Consider the following 23,963-nt stretch of genomic DNA (forward strand, 5'->3'; position numbering starts at 1 on the left):
GTCAGCATATATTGTTATTGTTATTTTCCATTCATACATTTTGAAACCACAAGCAACAGAAAAAGATATTGCTCCGTAAAATAATGCAGTTAACATCTGCCACTATTCTTGCAATTCCTTACTGAATTAGCTTGTTTCAAGCTACACACCTACGTTTACAGTCTGCTATATCTGGCTGCATTGGATTGCATGTGACGTCACTCTCTATTGCTGACATCACATGTTGGGAAAGAGGAGCTGTGGGTTTCTATAAAAGCAGTGACACGTAAGGCACAGGGAGATGCGAGTAAACTTAAGAGGTAAAGAGGTCTGGTCGTTATTTATTTGGTGAACTCTCTGAATGTGCAGTGGCTGCACACTGTAGGCTACTTATGGAAAGTGGAGACTTTGAGATTGTGGAGCCACTTGCACCTGTCAACATTTCAGACATGAATGATTCACTGTTGAACCTGGGTTTGAATATGTCAGAAGTTCTCGCGCCTTTCGCCAACAGCTCGTCTCGTGATTTGCGCCTGGACTATCGCTCTCTCATCACTTCGGCCACTATGTTTGGCTTCGGAGTCCTCGGAAACCTCGTGGCGATCGTGGTGCTTTGCATCTCCAAGAAGGAACAGAAGGAGACCACCTTCTACACTCTGGTGTGCGGGATGGCCATCACGGACCTGCTGGGCACCTGTTTCACCAGTCCGGTGGTCATCGCCACATACATCGTGGGCAGGTGGCCGGGCGGAACGCTCCTGTGCCATTTCTTCTCCTTTTCCATGCTGTTCTTCGGCTCGGCTGGGATGTCTATTCTGTGCGCCATGTCAGTGGAGAGATATCTGGCCATAAACCACGCGTACTTCTACTCTCAGCATGTGGATCGGGCCATGGCTCGGTTCGCGCTGATGGCGACGTATCTGGCTAATATCGTGTTGTGCATCATGCCCAGTTTTGGTTTCGGAAAACACATGAGACACTTTCCCGGAACTTGGTGCTTCTTGGACTGGCGCGCCATGGACCCCGTCGGCGCCTCGTACACGTTTCTGTACGGAGGTTTCATGCTACTGTTGATCGCCATCACCGTCCTGTGTAATTTCGCTGTGTGTCGTTCACTGGTCGGGATGAGTAAGATGAGTCGCATGGTGAGGGCAGATGTATCTGGCCAGCGCAGGTTCAAATTAACATCTGCGGCGGAGATCCAGATGTTCTGGCTGTTAATTTTAATGACCATCGTGTTCCTAATATGCTCCATCCCTTTAGTGGTGAGTTATTCAGTACTACTATATTATTTGTTCTTGTGTATTTCATATTATTTATGAATAAGCAATATAGCCTACCGGTGGAGCTTGTCTCTAATCCTGCCAATCATAACGCAACATAAAGAGTGTCTCATACCTCACAACCATGACAGATCTTTCAGCATCCGTTCCAACCACAACCTCAGTCCCACTTTTCTAGAAATTAACTACTGACTTAATTTGTCATCACTAGCTTATTATGGCTATTTATAGCTCAAATGGAGTCTCAGACTTCAAGCAAGCCAAATTCAGACTTGATTTGATTATACGAGGATTAAATGAGCAGGTGAACTTGTGTTATTTGTCGCCTCTTGAAAGTGGGGGAATGGCGTGAGTTATTAAATCGCTATGTTATTATCGCTAACTTATTTTTATTTATTTTTTTTATTAAAAAACATAATAAAAATGCAATTCTTACAAAAATGAATCGGGTTTTAAAGTAAAAATGTGTAGGTAAAAAAAAAAAAAAGAAACTCTAAAAAAAATTACTTAAAAAATCTGTGAAGCAATTTTTTTAAAAAATATCACTGAAAAACATATTGTTGTCATGTGACAAGGAAATTATTCAGATTCTAATGACGTCGGTTTACTATTGTTATTATTATTAAATGGTTAGTTCACCTAAAAAGGAAAATTATTTAATTAATTTCTCACCCTCATGTCATTCTAAAGATCTTTTTGATGAAATCTGAGAGATTCCTGTCTCTCCATAGACAGCTACGCAACTACACTTTGACGCTTCAAAAAGTTCATAAAGTGATCGTAAAACTAATCCATATGAATTGAGCGGTTTCGTCCAAATTTTCTGAAGAGACTTGATCACTTTATATGATGAACAGATTTAATTAAGGCTTTTATTCACATATAAACATAATGATCAGCGAATATAAACAGAAGCTCAACCTGCTTGATGCGCGAGAACAAACCTCATTGGTTCTTGCGGAAGCGCAAATGTGCTGAGTAACACGAGATAATGAACCTCATTGGTTCTTTCGAAAGCTCAAACGTGCTGCGTAACACGAGAGAATGAACCTCATTGGTTTTTGCGGAAGCTCAAACGTGCTGCGTAACACGAGAGAATGAACATCATTGGTTCTTGCGGAAGCTCAAATGTGCTGCGTAACACGAGAGAATGAACCTCATTGGTTCTTGCGGAAGCTCAAACGTGCTGCGTAACATGAGAATGAACCTCATTGGTTCTCGCACATCAAGCGAACATGCAAGCTTCAGTTTATCACAACTGATGTGTGCGTTGATGAATGTTTATATGTGAATAAAAGCCTAAATTCAATCTGTATATCATATAAAATGATCGCGTCTCTTCAGAAAATTTGGACTGAACCGCTCGATTCATATGGATTAGTTTTACGATCTCTTTATGAACTTTTTGAAGCGTCAAAGTGTCAGTTACATAGCTGTCAGGGACAGAAAGCTCTCAGATTTCATCAAAATATCTTCATTTGTGTTCGAAGATGAACGAAAATCTTACAGGTTTGGAACGACATGAGGGTGAGTAATTAATGACAGAATTGTAATTTTTGGGTTAACTAATCCTTTAAGACAGGTTTTAATGAGGTCAAATGGAATAACCTTAAGAAAAGTAGATATTCATGAATAAAAAAATCATGATGATTGTAAAAAGATTGTTTTAAAAATAGATATACATTTTATATGTGTCATAAGTAATGATTAAGTTGTGTACAATAATGTGTATTCAAGGTGCAACAAGGAAAATATTTTCGCACTTTTCACTTGTAGGATAGGCCGTACTTGTATAATGTGTAATATGGACACAATCGCCATTACTTTCAAAGAGTTTGTGATCTTTTCTCATTTTAATGGGATTGAATTTTTGTTCAATTTAACAGGTGCGCATTTTCGTCAACCAGCTGTACGATCCTGCTCACATATCATCAGGCAGAAGTCCAGACTATCGCAGTGATCTCCTGGCCATTAGATTCGCCTCCTTCAACCCTATCCTGGATCCATGGGTGTATATTCTGTGCAGGAAAAACTTATTAACCAAAGGTTGCACGCGACTCAAGCGTATCATCAGACTGAGGAAAGGGGATCATAGTCATGTTTCAGGTTGGATGGATGGTCAGCACTCCCCTCCGTCATTTGCCCAAAGCAATTGCACAAGTTACGCATCGTTGCGAACAGCCCTCTGTAGAAACGACGTGTGTAAACAGACCTGCACGAACACTAAATCTTATGTGGACTTAACCCTTCGCCAAGCATGGGACTTTGATACAGCCCTTGCAGAGTTTCATCCTTTCAGCGTCGAGCAGAATGGCGTCATGGGTTTTGATGAAGACGAAGGAGCGTCAAGCCCCAAACTCCTCACCAAGACTGTTGTGGCTCCACCAGCCGCAGAACAATTAGAAAATAAAGCTGAAATAGTGACCTGCACTTTCAGTACACCAAGTTCATGTTTATCGGGAAAGTGCATGAGACAATGACCTAGATCCAAATCTAGATTCAATCTGTAAAGCACTGTGAGAAAAAAAAAAAAAACTTTTTCTCTTTTTTGTGTCATTTTACATTCACAAATAATTCTGTGAATTTGCTTATTTTGATTCTGAATGATCCTGATTTTAGGATTAAACCATAACACTTGTATATCTATTATAGATGACATGGATGTTAGATGACATGGATGTGTTTAATATGTGGTTATGGATATGCTGCTTCCTTCTACTGTGCTGTGCCACGTTGCATGCTGGGTTGTACTTGACTGTGACTTGTCAAACTGTGAATAATTTATTAAAGGTGCAATTTATTTTCATCACATGTTAGAGTACAACTGACCAACAAACTTCTATTGTAAAAAGCTAAAATCAGTCTTTCAGATAAAATTGAAAGAATTGAATTGATAAGAATTGATGAAAGAATTTCATTCACAGAAGGACCATGTATCTAATAGATTCACAGTCAATGATGATACCTCAATGATACTTGAATTTTGATGCTTAATAAGTATTTTGTAACATCCAAATACCCTGATTCATCTTAATTCATGACTTAAATACAGCATTAATATTTTTGAAATGACTCATTTTAAATAATGTTGTATTTCCATAAAATTCAATAACAGAATATAATACTTGTTGTTTAAATGTTGTTTTAAAAAAAAAGGGTGTGATAATAATACACGTGTACCTTTGAAGGGCTGTCATAGAGAAATATACGGTTTGCAGCCAGATGGTGTAGTTACAGCATCCACCAGCAGGGGCGAACTAGCCCATGAGGATTACACTGGTCTACAGCCAAAATGCTTCTTAAATAAATGTAGTCAAACTCTACTAATGCTGGGTCAATGAGAACGAAGCCGATGCCTGAAATTATTGATTGAGTCTAGTTTTCAAGATATGCTATTGGGTCAGCATGACCTTGGGAATGCCGGAGGATAGGTGAGATCTCAATTTAAACCAGATATTATTAAACTACATCTTTGACTGGATTTATGAATAAATCTAAGACTAGGTTAGGACAATAGGCTATACTTGCTTTAGGACAATAGGCCATACTTGCTTTAGGTTAGGACATACTTGCTTTTTAGGCAAAACAATGAATGAACTGAGGTTTGCAGCCCTGTAAGAGTGTCATGCTCTCTCATTTGTCAGTGTTTGATTTTGCAAAGGGACACTTTTCTGTTTAGCCATAGTGAGCAGAGAGGCCTCGTACCTGTGTGAACAAAGCATATAACTTCAAATGGAGCCCATGAATGCTTGCTGGACAGTGACAACAGATGCTCCATATAATGAATACAAGAGACAAGCCAATCAGTTGTTTTAATTGTCATATTTGAATTCAGCACAATGGGGAAAATGTTCTATTGGGTTGTTGTCTGATAATATGTAGAGCATTGCAGTCAAACTAACAAAACAATTTAAATAAAAATGTACAAAAAAAAATATTACAGTAATACTGATAGTTTATCAGGTAAATATGAATTGTACACTGTGAATATTTTACTTAAAATAATATATATAGGCATAGATGCAGACTGTATGCTACTGAAGTTTGCCACCATTATGACACAAAACAACCTGCATTATCAAAACAGACATGTTTGAGAGTTGCCGTCACTGAATTATAAAAGTGTGACTAAAATGCCTGGCAGATGAAAACATAGTAAGTGCATAGATCTGATCTTGTTTATATCTAGCCTACCATTAAAAGCCTGTAATGCGTGTTTGAACCGACATAACTCTTTTGAACAATTGAGCTTTGTCGTAGCTTATATTGACCAGCAGATGTCAACACCGCACAGCTTTTAAACCGAATACTTAAACGTTGACTAAACTAAGTTGATACAATTTTACATTGTCTGCTGAACTGACAGACAGACAGACAACGTAAGTTACTTAACTAAAGCTATTTATTGGCGCCTGCCACGATTTTTTTAACAATATCCTGGCCACTATTTTCCAAACAACGAAAGCTAATGGGCACCTTTCAAAATACTAAAAATATCACCATAAAGAAGTCCACGACGTGCGCCTTAATTGCGAGTCTGAGACCATAGATTTGTGTGACAAACACAACAAAATATGAGCCTAATCCTGATTATCTTCATTCCACTGAACAGCGACCGGATCCTTGAGTCATTAAGCCCGAGTCGATCAGTTCGATTCGTTAATTAATCATTCAGACAGGTTTTGTGAATGCCGAGATTTGCTGAGATTTTCAGTGGATGCTGATTTACAGTTTCCACACAGTTGTAATATGGCATTAGAAGATTTGAAATATTATAATATGAACCACTTTAATGATGGTGTCATTGTGGACCATCAGTCCATTCATTTTTTATAAGGCGCACTTACAGTTTATCAATTTTGTGTCCCACGGAAGAAAGTCATAGGCCTACAGGTTTAGAACGACATGAAGGTGACTGAATGATGACAGAACTTTCATATTTTTTGGACGAACTATTCTTTTAATACAATGTAAGCTTGCCATTTGCTGATTTGTGCTAATGTGAATAATGACAGTAATATTATTTGTTTCTCACACAAGAATTGGAATAGATTTTATGTAGCCTACGTACTATTATACTTTTTTGAATTATGGCAGTATAGTTTATGATCCTCTTTAGCTATACATGCTTATGTCAACATAAGCTGCTGAGCCAGTTTGCAAAATATCTACAGTGCTCCAATTAAGAAAGAACTATGGTTTTATAATGATTTAAAGGTCAAAGTAATAATTTGTTTTGTTGTTGCACGAACTGATCCTTCAACTACAGACCGCTGAAGAGTACTAATATATTGTGATCACAATGTTGCAAGCATCTGGTCCTAGTAGTGCAGTTATACCTTAAAAATGCAGAAGAGGCTCCAATCTCCTGTTAATTAAGTTCACCCATGGTGTGAGAGGTGCAGACTCACTGCACAGAGGCCCCTGAGCCACAGCCAGGCCGGTCTGTGAGGGCTGCGCTCATTAGCAGCCCGACAACAGATGGAAACGTTCTTTGCACTTTAGCAGATGAGAGGTTCACCTAGGGCCTAATGGTGCTGTAATGTACATACATGTCTCCAAGCAGTCTACCTGACTACCTGATGATTGCCATTAGCTGAACTGAGACAAGAGGTCAATGGAGAGAAAAGCTCTGTGGTGCGGATGAACTTTTTGACGATTTTAAGTTGTTTAATAGAGATAACATGGAAGCATACAAATAAAATCACACATGCTATATACCCAAACTCAATCTCTCTTTGAAGAGTTTGCAGAAAGATGTAAGACCCTTAAAGTGTTTGCTGCTGCACCTAAATGAAAGGACAAGAATCTTAATTCACATTATGTATAAACAGCTTTATTCCTATACAGAAAATATGAAGTACAAAAATAAAAGAGTAACTTTGCCAACAACAACAATTATAATTGATAAATAAAACATGTAAAATACTGAAGCAAAGCCATTTATTGTTATCAGCTTTTTAAAACAATATTTTTGGAGCAGCTTTTAATATTGAAACTGAATACAACATCAAGACTCTTAAGGTCAGCAGATTGGGCAGACAGATGGACTCGTCGGAACACAATCCTTCTCCCCCTTATCCTTAGTGTTTTGGAAGAAAACTATTTTAATTTCCTTTTCATAAATTTAATCTGAGACTTACCAGTAAGTGCTCTGAGAGTTTTATAACCCTTGGAGGACACAAAAAAAGCACCCAATGAAATCACTCAACAGATCATGACAAAGTTATCTACAAGTTCTTCCTACTTCATGAAAACATTTGGGTTAAATAGCTCAGTTTTTCCGCAACCGTGATATTTTGCAGCTGACTTTTTTTTTCAAAGCCTTGTTGTTATCCATGCTGGTTCATCATGAGATGACAGGGATTGAAGAACACAGGCCAAGGTATAAACAATAAATATAAACATCCACAAGACACATGTGTGGACATAGTAATAAATAAATAACTTAAATGAAAAAATAAATATGATATCTGTTAGGTGTACAGTAAATGTCAAGGGATGCATGGCATCCATTTGGTAACAAAAAGATAAACAATGACAAATGCATTGTGGTCATCATCTGTGTTGATAAAAGAGAACGCTAATGAGCCTGCTAAAGCACAGTCTGGTTGACATCACACTCTGGCGCAATCAATGTCATTTTATTACTACATATAAACATATAAATGCTAAAAATGTCAGGTAAAATGTATCAAGAACTGACTTTTAGTTCAGTATGTAGCTGAATCCAACTATCTTTCCACATAGTTTGACAATTTAGACCTACGTAATGCTTCCCTAATGTATCTTATTAATAATATTTTTATATCATATGTACTTTGTACATTAAAATTTGATGTACCATCATAAATAAATCATTACAAATATTTCATTGTACTACTGGACTAGACAGCCCCTATTGGTTAAGCATCAAATATTCTTTTGTATTTTTAGATTTTATTCACTTAATATTTATCTTTCATCAACTTTCTATATAAAAACCTGGCCTTATGGAACACGAACCCTTTTAATACCTCTTACTTTATTTATGGTATTAAAAGGATTACAAATATAAGATAGAAAAATAGTTCATATCAGTCCTGTAAAAATCCTGAGAAATGAAAATCCTACTGCAAATACAATCAACCTTCAGCGCTTCCAGCTGAAAGGGTAATACTAACTGGCCTGTGTGTTTTCTATGGGCTCAACTTTTAATAATACTCAACATATGTTTGTGCAATTACATTGTAATTACACCATTAATGTGCTGTTAATGAACGATCCAAACGTTGCTAATCTGGCTGAAATATTACATGCCAGATTGAAGGCCAGGAAACTGGGCACTGACATCCAGGATCAACAAATGAGTCTGACAAATGAAACAGGGTTTCGTTCTGTATCCAAGTCTGATGAAACTCCTAGTAAGCAAATGCTCGTTGAGTTATAACATGTAGTTTTTGTTTATAGAGCCATTCAGATGGACGATCCAAAGTTGCAGTTCTTCCATCCGCAAACTCTTTCCATGTTGAGTCCAAAGAGTCTCTTGTCGACATGGTCGAATCATATTCTAACACCATTCAAGCTTTTCTGTCGAGGCTTGGGCTGTCGAGAACAGGCTGTTCTGAATCACTTACAGCCAAACCAAATTCCCTCAAAGTGTTTCACCACGGCCAACCCGCCCGACCTCGTTCTGTAGTCACGGTCCAGGAGGCTTTCCGATTCCTCCTTTCCTCTCTTTGACCATTGCACAATTTCTTCAGGTCACGCTCCCCCTCCCCTCATTCAGCTCTCCTCATCCCACGCACTCACAGTCCGCAGCGGAGAGGGACTTGATGGTTCGCCAGGTTGTCGCAGCATCCATGAAAGACACCGGTTCATAGCTCGTGGGGCGGCAGCAAGGGTGTGCGCTAACCTTCCTGGCGGTGCGCTTGGGCAGACTACCGTTGGCCAGCAGAGTGCGCAGAGCCAAGTCGTAATTCCCACGAGACCTCTGGCAGGAGCCGACGCAGAACTTGAAGAGAACAATCTCGTCTGAGTCGAAGCCCATGCCCAGGTCCCGTACGCGCATCTCACGTTTCTCCACGCGACAGTCCCGACTGCTATGCCGTCCCCTGCTGCTCTTCTCTTTCTTTTTCTTTTCCTCCTTCTCTTTTTTCTTCTTTTTCTTGCGCACTCCTTTGGTCTGTATATCAGAGGTATCCGGTGAGCGGGGGGAGCGTTCCCATCGTGCTGGCTGCTGGTCGTCCTCGACGAGAACAGATGGCTCTGCGGGAGAGATGGAAATAGACAAAAAGAAAGAGAGGTTTATCAGGCCTGAATAATTCCTTATTGATTCATTGTAGAAATGATTCCCAGACATCCGACTCACCAAACAGGCCATGCCACGGGGAGTCACTGCCCTCCTCAAGCTCTTCCTCAACGTTTGGAAAAGGCTCTAAAGGTGGCTCCTCCACCCCAGCACCAGCAAATCCCACCGCAGCTTCAGATTCTGCTCGAAAACGCGACCTGCCTCCTGCCACTAGCGGCAGTAGAGACATCACAACCCATACAAGCACCTGTGCAAACAAAGCAAAGGTGGATGGCAAATGAAAGGACATTTTTTCACAGTAATTAGAGCATCTCCAGGTTACTTGAATCAATGGATGACCTAGCAAAGAATTCGCCCGTTTATACACACCTGCCAGCGTTTCCTGTGACATGGTGCGTTTGTGACTGATGGCATGGCTGGCATTTCTCTGATCCAACTCCTCGGCCACCACCAAACTCCCACCTGCTTGGAAAGAACAAAGAATGGCTTTATTATACAGTGACCTACAGTTATACAAGTACATACCAAGGCAGGTAATGTAAACTTCAGAGCGCAACATGCGGGTGACACATACACATGCATACAAACGTATAATCAAAGGTGTCCCATTCATCACGGTCATAATGCCTTTAGAAACATGCTCATTGTTGTTATAGAGAGAGACCAGTGCGATCTCTGAGCACGACCGGTGCTGACTTGCCTGCGGACAAAGCTACAGTGTTAAAAAGAGCCGTTGTCCATCAAATAAACTGCCTTGAAGCAAACTCTGTCAAAAGCATTCTTGATGTGGTTAGATTGCAGCGTGTAGAAGGAGCCTCATGCTCTCAGGGGGTCCTACAAGCCACAGAGATACAGAGAGGTTGATAAGAACTCTGAGCAATGCAGATGTTTATTGACTCATTGCAGTGTGTGACTGTGTAACCTGTGCTGGGGGCTTTGATTTATATCAGGGTCAGGAACGGGGCACAGTGTCTCAGTTAACACCATTCAAACAGCAGGACTCAGTCAAACACGGCAACCCGAAAATGATTGATGAGGACAGACCAATTATTTGCTAGGGAAAAAGGGATGGCAGGCAGCACAGCAGAGTATGCTATGCTTATATTTTGGCATAGTTTCATAGCGTTGCAGTTGTGTAGAGATGACTGAGGCTGGATTCCTTTCTCTTGCTAACCTCTGAGAGATCCGCTCTAGAGGAAATGAACTGATGGCACACTTAAGCCCAATTTACAAGAATTAACTCACAATAAAGCAGTTAGCCACAAGAGGATGTGCCTTAATTTTAGCATGGTTACAGGGTGTTGTTAGACACAACATGTTCATGTCTTCAGTGTTTATGAAGAGCCAATTTATAACAGCAAGCTTATTGTGCATATTGTTATAATTTCTTTTTTGAAACATAAAAGAAGTTTGTTGCAGATTATAGGGATGTGCCGATAGATTAAGGGTGATATATTTTTAAGACAATAGTATTTATCATATTTTTATTATTTCTACATACAGAAATGTATATTAAAATAAGCAAATTGCAGATATAATTTTGTCTTAATTAATAAAAAAAGTAAAATCACCCATTTGAAACTCTACCAGTGAATTTAGGTATCATAACTGTATGATGTACAGTATGAAAATTGTTATATTTGCTAAACGTTACATTTAACTTATTAAATTGTGAGTAATTACGTTTGAGTGTTAGATAACAGTAAGGGGAAAGTTAGTGGAAATGAGCATGCACAATTAAATATCCAATTTAAATCTCTAATATTGGCAAATAACCAATATGGTACTGATATAGTTCATTCCTAAAGCATAATTTCTAAGATGCTCTTTTCCATACATTTAATGTGTATGGTAAAGAAGACTGTCCTTGCTCCCAATCTACTTTCATTTTATCTTATTTGGTGTTCAAACGAAGAAAACAAGCCATACAAGTGGGGAAAGACATGCGGATAATTAAATGACAACAGATTTTTCATTTCTCGTGAAACTATTCCTTCAAGCCTGCATTATGGAAGTATTTAGGAAATGTAAGGCATAATCTAAATTCGAATCACATTAATGGGGGCTGGACACTCACTCTACCTGTTCTGTTTTTTCTGCATCATTTGCGATGACTCTCATAATGTTAAAGAAATGTCGTCGTAAAGTTTTAAGGGTCAGAGGATCTTTTCTCATGCAGTTGGAAGCCATTCAAGCCAAATCATCCAGACTCCTGATCTACTCACAAGCTCACCTTTGGACAAAAGTACTTTAGAATGATATACAGAATAAATCTTTACTGCCAAAAAATAAAAATAAAAAGTAGTATCTCATGTGCTTCTCAGGAGCATTAAAGATGTCTAATGCTGTATCTTAAGATCTTCAGTCATCCTGGTTTATTGGCTGCTTAAGGCAAATGTAGAATTTATGTATTCTAAATCCAGCCAAATAAATATGAACCCGGTTTCAACAGCTTCAGGACATATTTATGGCGTCTCTGGAGGCCGGCTTCAGCTGAGAAAGACCACATATGACCAGAGATGAATGTGGACATGCTGTCAAGAGGGTTTATGGCATGGATTCCCATTGAAATGTGACTTCGACCATCCGTCTAACTCTTGCATGTGTTGCATTAAAATCGAAGTGTTGTTTATGCGCAAGGATTTATTGTATTCTGATGATTTTCTAATTATAATTGTATACATATCGGAAACCTCCTTAAAATATGCATCTAAACTGCCATAATTGCTTTGATCATAAGTGACATAAAAGCATACGCCCTGAGCTGCATATGTGATTGTTTGTTTATAAATGGTTTGCGTGCGTGTGTATGAGTGTTATGGCTGTGACTCTGTGAGCGTACACATCTGTTTTCCTGACCACAACAATCATTCTTACAGTCTGGCTGGCTTCCCTCCTTCACTCTTCAGCTTCTATCCAGCTGAATGTATAAACCCAATGTAGAATAACCAGGCTGAACGTAACAAGCAAATCAATATCAGACACCTACAGAGAAACAAGACCAGCTCCGCCACAAGAATTCGGAAATGTATCCATTGTAGACTATGGAAGTGCAATCTGGCTAATAGGTTGGTCTGCGCTCGGGGTCTGTGCGGCTCATTTCGTGCTGTCAGTTTCTAAATAAGCCCCTTGGCCTCTCGTTCCCTGACGACCCCCCACCTCACGGCTTCCTGTAAGCTGAGCTGGCATGCTGGGGGCGCAGGCCAGAGGTTATGATAAGAGCACTACCTGCCTCTCAAACGCACAGCAGGCCTTTACAGCCAGATAAGCATTGAAAACGGTTTATGACACAACAAATTCACACTTGCTATGAAAATTATTAGGTAACGGCTTCCGATAAGGGAGGCATCACTATTATTATTACTCACACTACGTCAGGTGTTTATTCTAAACTTCCAGTTCCAGCCCTAAGAATTCAGCTTCGGTGCATAACCTGTCCCGCTCAGTTTATGCTACAGATATGAGAGATACTTCAAATCAAGCATATCAAAACCGTTCTAATCGCTTGGCAGGCACAAAAATGGGCGACAATCCAATAAACATACATTGAATGAGGGATCGAGTCATATGTAGGATTCAGAATATCACAGAGGGTCTCAATCAGTTCCCGTGCACACAAATTCAGGCACTGGTAAGGCCAGTAAGGACCCAGGCTCACTACACATTGGGACACTGATGACTCTATTTCAGGCGACATGACATCGCCCTCATTGTAGAACATCACTAATGATATTTATGAACAACAGCAGAACTGATATCTTTATGACATTATTTTTTATTTCATTTAAAGTACATTATGATAAAACTTTGCTTGTTACATATATGTGCAACATTTCAGCTGTAAATAAATTATAGGGCTACATGTTAGCTAGATTGTTCATTTCCTGTCAAGCAATGTATGTCTATGCTAAAATATAATTAAATAATGGTTTGTATTTTAAAAAAACATTATTGCGTGTCATTATGTAGTGACTTATGTTTTGCACTTCAGAACTGCCGTTAAGGGAGCGTAGTGAGCATTGATGCTCCCTGGTTTTTACAGTGCATTGTGGGACTTTTTAGAGAGCAAATGTTTTAGTGCACTGGAAGGATTTTGCGATTGAGACAGCCCTTAAAATGGCCGACTCCCTGATCAGTGCCTTGACTACTGAACTAGGGAGCTGATTGAGACTTAAAGGCGGGTTCTTTTGATTAAGCCAGTATAAGCATCCAATTAGAAACTGCATAGCAATGCCCTGGCAACCACCTAGAAAACCCAATACCCTATCACTATACAGGCAGACAAATAATTCATTAGTAATCGGATTCATGGCTCAATCGGATTGAAAAAGCCTTCATGTTAACACCTCGATCAATCTGAGTGAGCTCGGATGAAATTTCAATTGGACTGGAAGGGCTGGCATAGACCTGAAATAATATGATCAATAGCAAAAGTACCTCGGGCACACGCAGTGTTGTGATGCGTATATTTACATATGTTTTACGACTTATGAATGTATGTGCCTATGTTTATTTTCTTCTTTCATCTTTAAAAAATGGTCGGTGCAAATCAAAATGACAGTTAAATTCACGGTAGCTCCAGTGAAATTATTGCACTGGTTTTCTCTGGTTCTAAATGCAGCAACTGGGCACTACACATGCACTGAAGTTTTGTTCAGAATACATACATGTACATTTAAATGAACATGTGAATCAGATTGTAAGAGTTTATATAAACAGAACTTTCAGAAAATGAAATCTGATCAGATCGGTTCTGATTGATGAAAATTAGTGCAGGTAAACATACCAATTGTCGTCTTAATAATTCTAGTTTCTTAATGGTTCCATGAACGATTCTTTTATAATTTCAAAAAACAAACAAATACAATTCCATTGCCAAATGATGAGATAATTTCAATAACAAATAAGCAAAAGGTGTGTTTACATGACTTTTGAATGACTTCAATGTCTTTTTAGAGAATGCAATCCAATAGTTGGCCTTAACTACATATTAAATAAGCAAAAAACAACCTTTTCATAAAATACTAATAACAAATCTCAGTGTTCGTTTTTAAATACATATTGTCATGTGAACAACCAGTTAGGAAATTTAGGTCTCAAGAGTTAGTTGAAATCTGTATTCACTTAAAGTCCCCTTGTAGTCAATAATTTTATCCCTTAAAACTTTACATATTTAAAAGTTAAGTTTTTTAATGTTAAATTAATTGTGAAAATTCTTAATGTCTTAAAATAACTTGAATGTAACTCTACAGCCTTGCCTTATTTACACAGTTCTATGAATATGCAAATTAGCTCCACCTCCACTCACTCACACCAGCTCAGAGATCCACTTGTTGACGTGATTAGTTACAAGGTAGTGTGTGATGTCAGAAACACCAGCAATTACAATTACAAACTCTTAAAGCATATTAAAAATACCACATATACATCTAAACAACATTAAAAGCTTGATTTTCACCACAGGGGGACTTTAAGAGTCAATAGTTCAGGATTCAGACTACACTTTTTCTGCTGTATGTTTGTTTCACTTAACAACATTGAATTATAATAGTCATTCTTTTGGTTGCACTCCACCAGGGGTGTCAAACCCTGTTCCTGGAGAGCCACAGCCCAGCAGAGCTTAGCTTCAGCCCTAAACGCACATGATCCAGCTCATCAAATCTTTTAGACTAATTTGAAAACTACAGGAGTGTGTTTTGGAGCAGGATTGGAACTCCAGGAGCTGAGTTTGACACCCCTGCACTACACTGTTCATGCTGTAGATTCAGCATTTTTAAATGAACAAAAATGAAGCTCAACTCCAATAAACAAGCACATGTAAAAATCTCTTACTGACTTTTCTTTATCCTGTGTGAACTGACCATTTCTAAGACGTGTCTTTGTGCAAACAATCTATTATACAAAGCTCTTCCATGAATGTCAAATCAGAGAATATAATTAGCAGCTCTTAAGCAGGAAAACCGATTTACTTAAAGGCAACTTATTTACATCTTTACAAATGAGACATAAGAACCCTCTAGATTTGGTTTCAGATTTGGTTAGGGAAGCCCACACGGTCCTCAAAGCACATAAACTCAAGAAAGTGTGGTTGAAGTGCAAACCCACACTGACCCAAACCGTCCAAATCTTCCTATGCAGTGAAAAGCATCTTCCACAGTCCCTCTCACCCACCTCTAGAGGTGCACCTGGTTGTGTTTAAGTGCCCTAAGCAGTGTCTTTGTTGGCCAGTCGCTCTGTGCCTCTTGTTAACATGTGAGCTGAGGGTGCCTGAGGGACGGGACCATGCGGCTGCACTCTTGAGGAACTGCAGAGCGGTTCTGACGGCCTCTGTGCTGGGACTCATTGATTAAAGGCATGCTTCAAAAGCACAACAACCTGCCCTCGGGCACTTACATGCCACCGTTAAAGAATACGGGAGTATCACAGTGGCGTCATTGTGACTAACGTGGATACCAGACATCTCACCCTGCAAAGTCTCATTTCCAGGAGATGGCACTACACCCCACCCCCCGTGAAATGAAAAAAATGACATTATAAACTACTGTATTATTATATTCATTTGTGTAAGCCGCATAACACAGGTTCGTTCATTCAATAGTATTAGAGTGCCGAAAGGGAAAGTGACCGAGGGTATCCCAACATAAGTGGTCACAGAAAACGTGTGATGATACCAGGCATAACGGTAATGCCTCTTCTTGGCTGACCACTTTTGATCAGCGGTATTCAGGGATATTGTATATAATATAAGGATATTGTATATCAAGATGTGGGAGACTCTGGGAGGTGGGATGTCTGGGATGAAAAACTCCTCAGTCGTGACGACAGATGCAAATGAGGGGCTGTCATTTTAAAGCTGGTACGAGGGTGTTGACTTTTGTGATGTGCGTTGGAAAATCTATATCATAAATATACATGATTAAGCAGATGATTTGTTAATTATGATGTTTAAAAGTAAAAGCTGACATGATAATTTTTTCCTGGAATTCAAGCCGTAATCTGTCTAGACTGGACTCAAGTTGGTGCATAAGCGAGTCTCAAGAGAGAACCCCTGCGTTTTTTCACTGTCCCCCTTCCATCTCGGACAGAACCATTAGAGGTGTTTGATGTGCCAGGTCTACCTGTCACCATTAATGATGAGGAGCAGTGGTGTGGGATAGGCCACACTAAATCAGCCAGCCAATAAAAGACACCTGGTGAAAGCAGAGATGCAAAGTACACTTCACCAGCCTGGCCTGCTTGATCATTGCCAGACACGCTTTTATCCGGGGGTGTGAACTTCAGCCGTGAGGTGCGTGTAATATATCTATCCGTGTTCCCTCTGGCTTGCTAAACTCCATCGGACTCAATCTCCAATCCAAAATTGGCACATGCAAAGAGCAGGCAGCGTGCATGTCCTTTCAAGTTCATAGGTCTTTCCTTCTAACAGTACTTATTACATACACCCTGTATATAATGTATTGGACCTGTTACAACGGACTGCATTTTGGCTATTTGCAGATATCCGAGACACTGGTTTTATGACATTTTAATGTGCTTATGCTCCAGAACTCGAGTTCAATCGCAGCATGTCTGAGTGCGTGACATCCAAGCGTATAATTCAATAATCCTTCTCTGGCAAAAGGTAAGTTCTCATTACTGTCAGAGTCCAGCCACTGGAGAGGTGAAGAGAGAGCGTACGCTGCCAAGAAAACCAGCATTACCTGTTTGAAACCCTTTACTCTTTTGTTCCAGGATCCAAGGGGGAAAAAAACACACTGATTATTGGATTGTGAACACATGTGGTTTTCAGACCACCATTCATGTCACTGAGTGAACATGATAGCAAAAACAACTTCCATTAATTGCTAAGATCCATCATTCAGGTCTCTGCTGCTTTCAGTTTCTCTCTTAGAAAGACTCTTATTCTAGAACAGCATACTCATATCCATAGATTGTTGCGTGTAATGGAAGAACATGAACGGCAAACGCAAAAAATGCACACAGTACAGCAAAGCTAACACAGGGGTCCTCAAAATAAGAAAATTCGCAAAAATACAGGATCATTATTGGTATCAATGGTTCCATGAAGAACCTTTGATATTCAATGGAACCTTTCCATTGCACAAAAGCTTCATTATAGTGGAAAAAGGTTCTTTAGATTTTTTTTATATTCTTTACACAAGGAAAAAAAATCGTTCTTCGTGAGAACAGATCTCTGAAAAGTTCTTTAAGCAACCAAAAATGGTTCTTCTATAGCATCGCTGTGAAAACCCCCTTCTGGAACCTTTATTTTTAAGAGTTTATTCAATTAATCAGATTCATCTGAAAAGACCTTTTAATGAGTTCAATTTGTCAACACAATAATGATACAGTCAAATCAACATCAGTGATGTGCGCACGTCCTGGGTCGTTCCCTTTTGACTTCTTACGGCACTAAATTCCCGAATTCACGGTACATCAGCAATGAAATCAGCAGTGTTCGAGTTAGAGGCTGTGAGCCTTGACAAAAGAGGCAGGTTGGTTGGTAAGCTTTATTTTTGCTACGCAAATGCAGTGGCCACTGTTTGCATTCCACACCACGCGGCTGCATCACGAGCCTGACGGACGGAGCTCAAGAGCGCGTCCCTTCCCCTCCGGATCCTCAACTGAGTCACAGGCCTGGACCACACAAACAGCTCGCTCAGGCACCTACAAGCGTGCATGAATGCACATATATATCACAATACAAATGGCTCCGATTAGGATAATTATTTTATCATTGATATTATCATTATTTATCATCTCATTTTCAAAACAGTTTGAAAAGCTTTTTATTAGGGATCTACTACATTCCTGCCTCCCAATGTTAACAGACATGTTCCGATGTCTGTTAAAATTATTCCGTCTATTATTAAAAACACTCTCATGCATCTTACCCACTCATGCATTTCAAACCCCTCAATATAGTTTTGTTCTAAATTCTCTAAAAATTATTTAAGCATAGTTTCTTTAAAGTAGAATGGATGATAGAGCATTAACATATTCCCTGGTATTGATCACTCATTTGTGCTCATTTCCTCAGTTTTTACATTTAGATTAACTTTGCTGTCATCTATGGCTCACAGAAATGTTGACTTAAAAAAGAAAATTCTGTCATCATTTACTCACCCTCAAGTTGTTTCAAACCTGTATGAATTTCTTTCTTCTGCTGAACACAAAAGAAGATATTTTGAAGAATGTCGGTAATCAGACAGTTGATGTATCCTATTGACTTCCATAGTATTGGTTTTCCTACTATGGATGTCAATGGGGTCCATCAACTATTTGTTTACTGACATTCTACAAAATATCTTCTTTTGTGTTCAGCAGAAGAAAAAAAATTACAGGTTTGAAACAACTTGAGGGTGAGTAAATGATGACCGAATTTTCATTTTTAAGTGAACTATTCATTTAAAGATAATCTTTAAAAACCACTAATAAACGAATAACACTGTTAAATTTAGCAAACATAAATGGCAATTTTTCATACTGTACATTATGAAGTTGTGATGCCTTAAATCACTTTTTTTTTTATTAACACGAAACCGTACAGAATTTGGTCCCACTTTAACTACTGTACTTAGGTCAAAAACATTGTTTGGTACAATGTACTTATTGTGTTCATGTGGTATTCCAAATTACTTTAGCTGCTAGCAAGGTGGGTTATGGGTAAGGTTAGGAACAGGTTTGGTAGTATTGTTAGGTTTAAGGGTGGGTTAAGGTGTAAGGGAAGGGTCAACAATATAACTAACTATAGATGTAACTGTAGAAATTACAGATGCAATTACAGGCTGGTATTTTTTTGAAAAATATAAGTACAACCTAAAACATATATGTACATGATAAGTGTATTGTATCCACTGTTTTAAATTATACTACATATTAGTTAAAGACACTGAATATAAAGTAGACCCCAGAATTTTTATATTGGCCTGCCATGTATCATCATCCATAACATCAAAACAACTCTCAGCTTTTCGGTGTTGGCCAACATTTTTAATATCAGTGCATCCATACTTTAAAGCTTATTTTGTTTAATCTAAAGAACAAACCAAATTTGATTTTCAAATGAGAAGAACGTGTTTGATACTCAACCTGAGTTTTTCAAGTCTTCCTACTTGATGCTCAGCAGTAAAATCTGTCCTCCTTCATTTATGATCAGTAATAAATGCCTATCCCCATTCACTCATCTACTTCACACCCCTTACACATTTGCTAAAAATTTATACATTAGTCATGTTTCTCTAGATCTAAAGAAAATCAGCTATCATTCACCTGGCAAAACATTGTTAACAGGCTGATTTTATACAAATGACCCGTATGAAGTGGGTCAGCATTGCAACTCTGAGAAGATGATCTGAGCTGACAACCAGCAGTGGCACCAACTCATAAATCTGAGCTGCAAGATTATTAGAGAACAAATTTTATAGTCCAGATTCGTAAAGTCTGTGCTAAGCAGTTCAGATGCAGTAGCAAATGTCGTTTCCTGTCTGAAACCCATCCTGAACAACAGCTTTACCTTCTCTTCATTAAAGTGTCTTGCCTTTTGCTTTGATAACCAAATACAGCCAGATTAACTACATTTAAAAGGGACCGACAGAGCAAGAACACTTGGATGAACAAGTCCTTAAATGGGAATAAATTAGGGAAGAGAGGGTAATGGTGAAGATAGTATTTCCCTCTCGAGGCTTAGCCTGAGCAGTCACAGCGACCTCTAAAGAGAGAGAAAGAAAGAGAGGGATAGACTAAGCAACTAAATACTCTATAAAAGGAAGCCAGAACAGTTAGCCTTGAGATAAGAGTTGGTGGTTTAAAAGAGAGAAGCTTCATCACTGAATTCACGTATCATATACAAACCTATCCTACACAATTAGTCAACTTCCTAAGCCATAAACCTGTGTAAAGGACCACCTAAACCCTGCTCTAGCAGACTCTTGGTTTCTAAATTAATCCACAGGTAATTATTTCAACCGAGGCAGCGCTCGGGCACAGAGGCCAGCCCATCCTCATAGGCATTTATACTGTAGCTCTCGTCTCATTTGTTCAAATTAAGCTCAGGGAGGGGGGAAAACTAGCTATTAGTGTGTCTGGATGAACTAACGACATCCAAAGCGTTTCCATGTCGCCCAGTTGAGCCCCAGACAGGCTTCGAGTAATGACCTGGCCCGCTCTTTCAAAGGCACCGACGCCACCATGATTAATGCATCTGACCTCGCAATTTCGGAAGAATACAGCTTATTGTATTAAAGACTGCTTCCAGCCACAAACATGGGTGTACAATAAGTCCACTTAACATTCTTAGCTATCAAAAGTTTGGTAAGAGATGTTCAGATAAAGAGAAAAAGGTAATATCCCTCATCAGTGTCATGAATGAAGTCTTGAGCGTATTCATCTGGCAAAAACACCAACAATTAAGCGAAAACCAAGGGTCAGACCTGGTGAAACTTTTGTGCGCATTTATAAATTTGGTTTTATTGTATGAGCAATAGTCTGAGTGACTGAGTCTGAGGGGCAAGATATAAACAATCACAAAATCTGATTTTCTTCGTGCCACAATCAAGGCAAATGAACGAGCTCTGTCAAAAAACTATTTGCGTGTATAAAAAGACTGTGTGTTATAAATCTGCAGAGTATGAGGAATGCAACAATGGAGCTATGCATCAAAATGAATAGCTTTTGCTAATCATTTTTGGTAACCACAAGAGGGAGGACGTTCAATCTATTTTACAAGGGGGAGACTGTGTGGAATATCCAGATTGTGTAAGATAAGCATAATCATACCAATGGCAAAAAATAGGTCAAAATAAAAGGTTGGGAGTCTTAAAGGGATGATTAATCTCAAAATAAAAATGTCCTCATGTTTTTCCAAACCTGTATGAATTTCTTTCTTCTATGGAACACTTTTTTTTTTGTCCACAAAATGAAAGCTGTTTTGGACCCCAAAGTACTTCAAAATATCTTCTTTTGAAATCATGTTCACCTAAGGAGGTAACTAGAAACAGTAAATCGCTCGAGCACAGGACTGACACACCATCAGTAAGTCATTATTTATCACTTTATTATAGATTTTTAATATACCACAAAATAAAGTGTTGTTTAAAAAGTCTTTAGGTAGTTGACATTTAGCTAACTATCCTTGGGGTTCCAAAATGACAATGTGGCTCGCTTGTGATGAACTTCAACAGATTGCGCCTTCCTGAACACTTCCTGAAATTCCTTTTCAAAAGCCAATCTTCCTTAAAAGCCATTGAATAATTTGCACACTGGTTGGCACCATGATGAATTTTCTAGAAACTGACACAGAGGCCCATTCAGATGGAACACAGACAGTTGCACTGACCCTTAGAGAGAATGAGCTCAGGTCAGCTAAGGCCAAGGGACGTGGACCCTGCGGTAGAGTTGCAGGACACTGTGAGATATCTCAACCTTCTCCTCAAAAGCACTAATATAATCTCTTCTTCACACACATGCCTGAACATTTCTGTCACATTCTGAACCCAGCTTATTCATTGTACATGCCAGTTATCTTCTTGATAGGTCTTGCTGCGCTAGAAGCCAGTAGCAATGTCCAGTGTGTGAATGTGTCATCATTTAAACCTTCCTACCATGCTGCTGAGGTTCGGGAATGTGCACATGAAAACACAAGGAGGGAGGTGCCACATCTACGCCGGGGGTTTGAGAGATCATTATATGACATGAAGAAGTAAAACCTTCAGAGGTGAGAGCCAGGTCAACTAACACATGAGTGACCGAAGAATTGGAGGGAGAAAAAAAACCCTCATCCGTGATAATAAATAAAAGTATGTTGCTTTTTTTTGCCTTGCCATGTGATTGGTTCTCGGCCGTGGTTTCGGAGGACCTCAGCACTGCACATTTTGGATGTGTCCTTTTTTGAAAACACCTGGTTATACCACCTGCTTATTAGCTGACCTGAATTGGGTGTGTCAGATTAGGAAGACATCCAATATGTTCAGTGTCGGGGTCCTCAAAGAAAACGAATGAAAACCACTGCTCTATAGTGAGGCAAATACAAAGCATGTAAGCTATGCAAAAACACACATGGACATGTCATTGAGGTAGGTGCGGTGCTAGTCCAGGGCTGATCTGAAAGCAAAGATTCCAGAATGACAGCCCTGAAAATGGAAATCAGTGCACAAAAAATGAAATCCAAGCCTTCAGTGGAATCTGATATTTAAAAATAATTTGAATAAATCAAGTTCAGCTCACGTGGAACTCTTATATACTTTATATATATTATGTGATCAATAAGTTATGACAACATATATTTTTACATTGCTTTAACTCATCAAAATAAGTTAAGCAATTTTCAACTTTTTTATAAGTTATACAAGATTCAACAATTTTTTTAAAGTCAGTTTAATGTAATTTAAGTTGAAATGACTTAAACATCCAAGTTGATTGTACATGAAAATTTGAGGCACTTTTAACTTTTTTTTTCCAGTGTATGTTAATCATAAAATAACATACATTTATTTACAATAGGTAATAGTAAGTGGGCTATAAGAAGTCAATCAAACAGCAACAAGAAAACAGATTTCTTAAAAAAATAAAAAAATAATTTGAGAAGTGTGTTTAATGTTAATTAATGTTAACGTTTAACCACAAGAAAAAGGCCCTTTTGATAAACTAAAACAGCTTTAAAGTGGAGACGACTTTCACTTTAACCAGAACGATATCTTTCACTATTTACGCTGTTGAAAACATCCCTTTCGCCTCAAATAAAACACTTTTGACAGTTTCCCTCTATCCATGGCAGCTCAATATCTGCTAATCACTCTAAATAAATAAAAAAACGACCAACCAAACCATGTTTGTTTTCAAGAATAAGTTCAGCAGGCTGTGAGAACAGAATGACAGGTAGCTTACAATGCCTCTCAGACCACACCTGATGACACCCGGCTCGTAGAAGTTTCAATTACACACCAGCCGTCTAATGTTTATTGCCTGAGGGGACATATTACAGAGGTCTGATCCAAATCCTTTGACAGTCTATAACTCTATCAATTCAAAGGCAGCCGATATGTCAAGAAGTTGAAGTTTTGCGCGTTACCGTGCGTATGGAGTGCTTGAGCGCGAGCGTGCCAAATCCTTCCAGCCTCGCGCTTCTCGTAGGCAGCTTGTCTTCGCGAGTAAAATCCACACGCGCCTCTGTAAAGCAACTGACTTTCTCACGGGTATGTCCTCTTCTAAAAGCGAGAGAACAAACTCTTCAAAGGAGAGGAGGACGGAGAGGCGCCTCCCTCCGTGGCCAAGCCTCTCTCTCTTCATCTTGTGATGATCCTGAGAGGAATGAAAATCAAAGCCAATTTTCCATGACCGGCTTAGCAGCTACAGTAATAATTTAAATAATATTAATAACAATAACAGCTAATATTTCATCGTCATTTATATTT

At 38.9% G+C, this 23,963-nt stretch overlaps 2 protein-coding genes across 3 annotated transcripts; one reads left to right on the top strand and one right to left on the bottom strand.

Annotated features, from left to right (window-relative positions):
• Nucleotides 1–281: 281 nt before the first annotated feature.
• ptger4c (prostaglandin E receptor 4 (subtype EP4) c) lies at nt 282–4,071 on the top strand. The gene is made up of 2 exons (XM_082171777.1): nt 282–1,244; nt 3,149–4,071. The coding sequence occupies exons 1-2, from the start codon at nt 372–374 to the stop codon at nt 3,740–3,742; spliced, it is 1,467 nt and encodes a 488-aa protein (XP_082027903.1). The 5' UTR covers nt 282–371; the 3' UTR covers nt 3,743–4,071.
• Nucleotides 4,072–7,076: 3,005 nt separating this feature from the next.
• On the bottom strand, nt 7,077–23,736 carry artnb (artemin b). Of its 2 annotated transcripts, none has more exons than XM_082172187.1 (4): nt 23,621–23,736; nt 9,922–10,017; nt 9,613–9,799; nt 7,077–9,509 (listed from the first exon to the last, which is right to left on the bottom strand). In XM_082172187.1, the coding sequence occupies exons 2-4, from the start codon at nt 9,973–9,975 to the stop codon at nt 9,037–9,039; spliced, it is 714 nt and encodes a 237-aa protein (XP_082028313.1). In that variant the 5' UTR covers nt 9,976–10,017; nt 23,621–23,736; the 3' UTR covers nt 7,077–9,036. The 2 variants fall into 2 exon arrangements, with proteins under 2 accessions (XP_082028313.1, XP_082028312.1); XM_082172186.1 differs by having other exon boundaries at nt 9,922–10,014; nt 23,621–23,734.
• Between the last annotated feature and the right edge of the window lie 227 nt (nt 23,737–23,963).

Source organism: Leuciscus leuciscus (genome assembly GCF_965113295.1).
Source record: "Leuciscus leuciscus genome assembly, chromosome: 6".
Taxonomy (NCBI): Eukaryota; Metazoa; Chordata; class Actinopteri; order Cypriniformes; family Leuciscidae; genus Leuciscus; species Leuciscus leuciscus.

Coding starts and splice junctions, on each gene's coding strand:
- ptger4c (XM_082171777.1), top strand. CDS start 372: ATGGAAAGTGGAGACTTTGAGATTGTGGAGCCACTTGCACCTGTCAAC. Junction 1,245..3,148: donor TATGCTCCATCCCTTTAGTG/GTGAGTTATTCA, acceptor TCAATTTAACAG/GTGCGCATTTTCGTCAACCA.
- artnb (XM_082172187.1), bottom strand. CDS start 9,975: ATGCCAGCCATGCCATCAGTCACAAACGCACCATGTCACAGGAAACGC. Junction 9,800..9,921: donor GTCACAGGAAACGCTGGCAG/GTGTGTATAAAC, acceptor TTGTTTGCACAG/GTGCTTGTATGGGTTGTGAT. Junction 9,510..9,612: donor CCCGTGGCATGGCCTGTTTG/GTGAGTCGGATG, acceptor TCTCTCCCGCAG/AGCCATCTGTTCTCGTCGAG.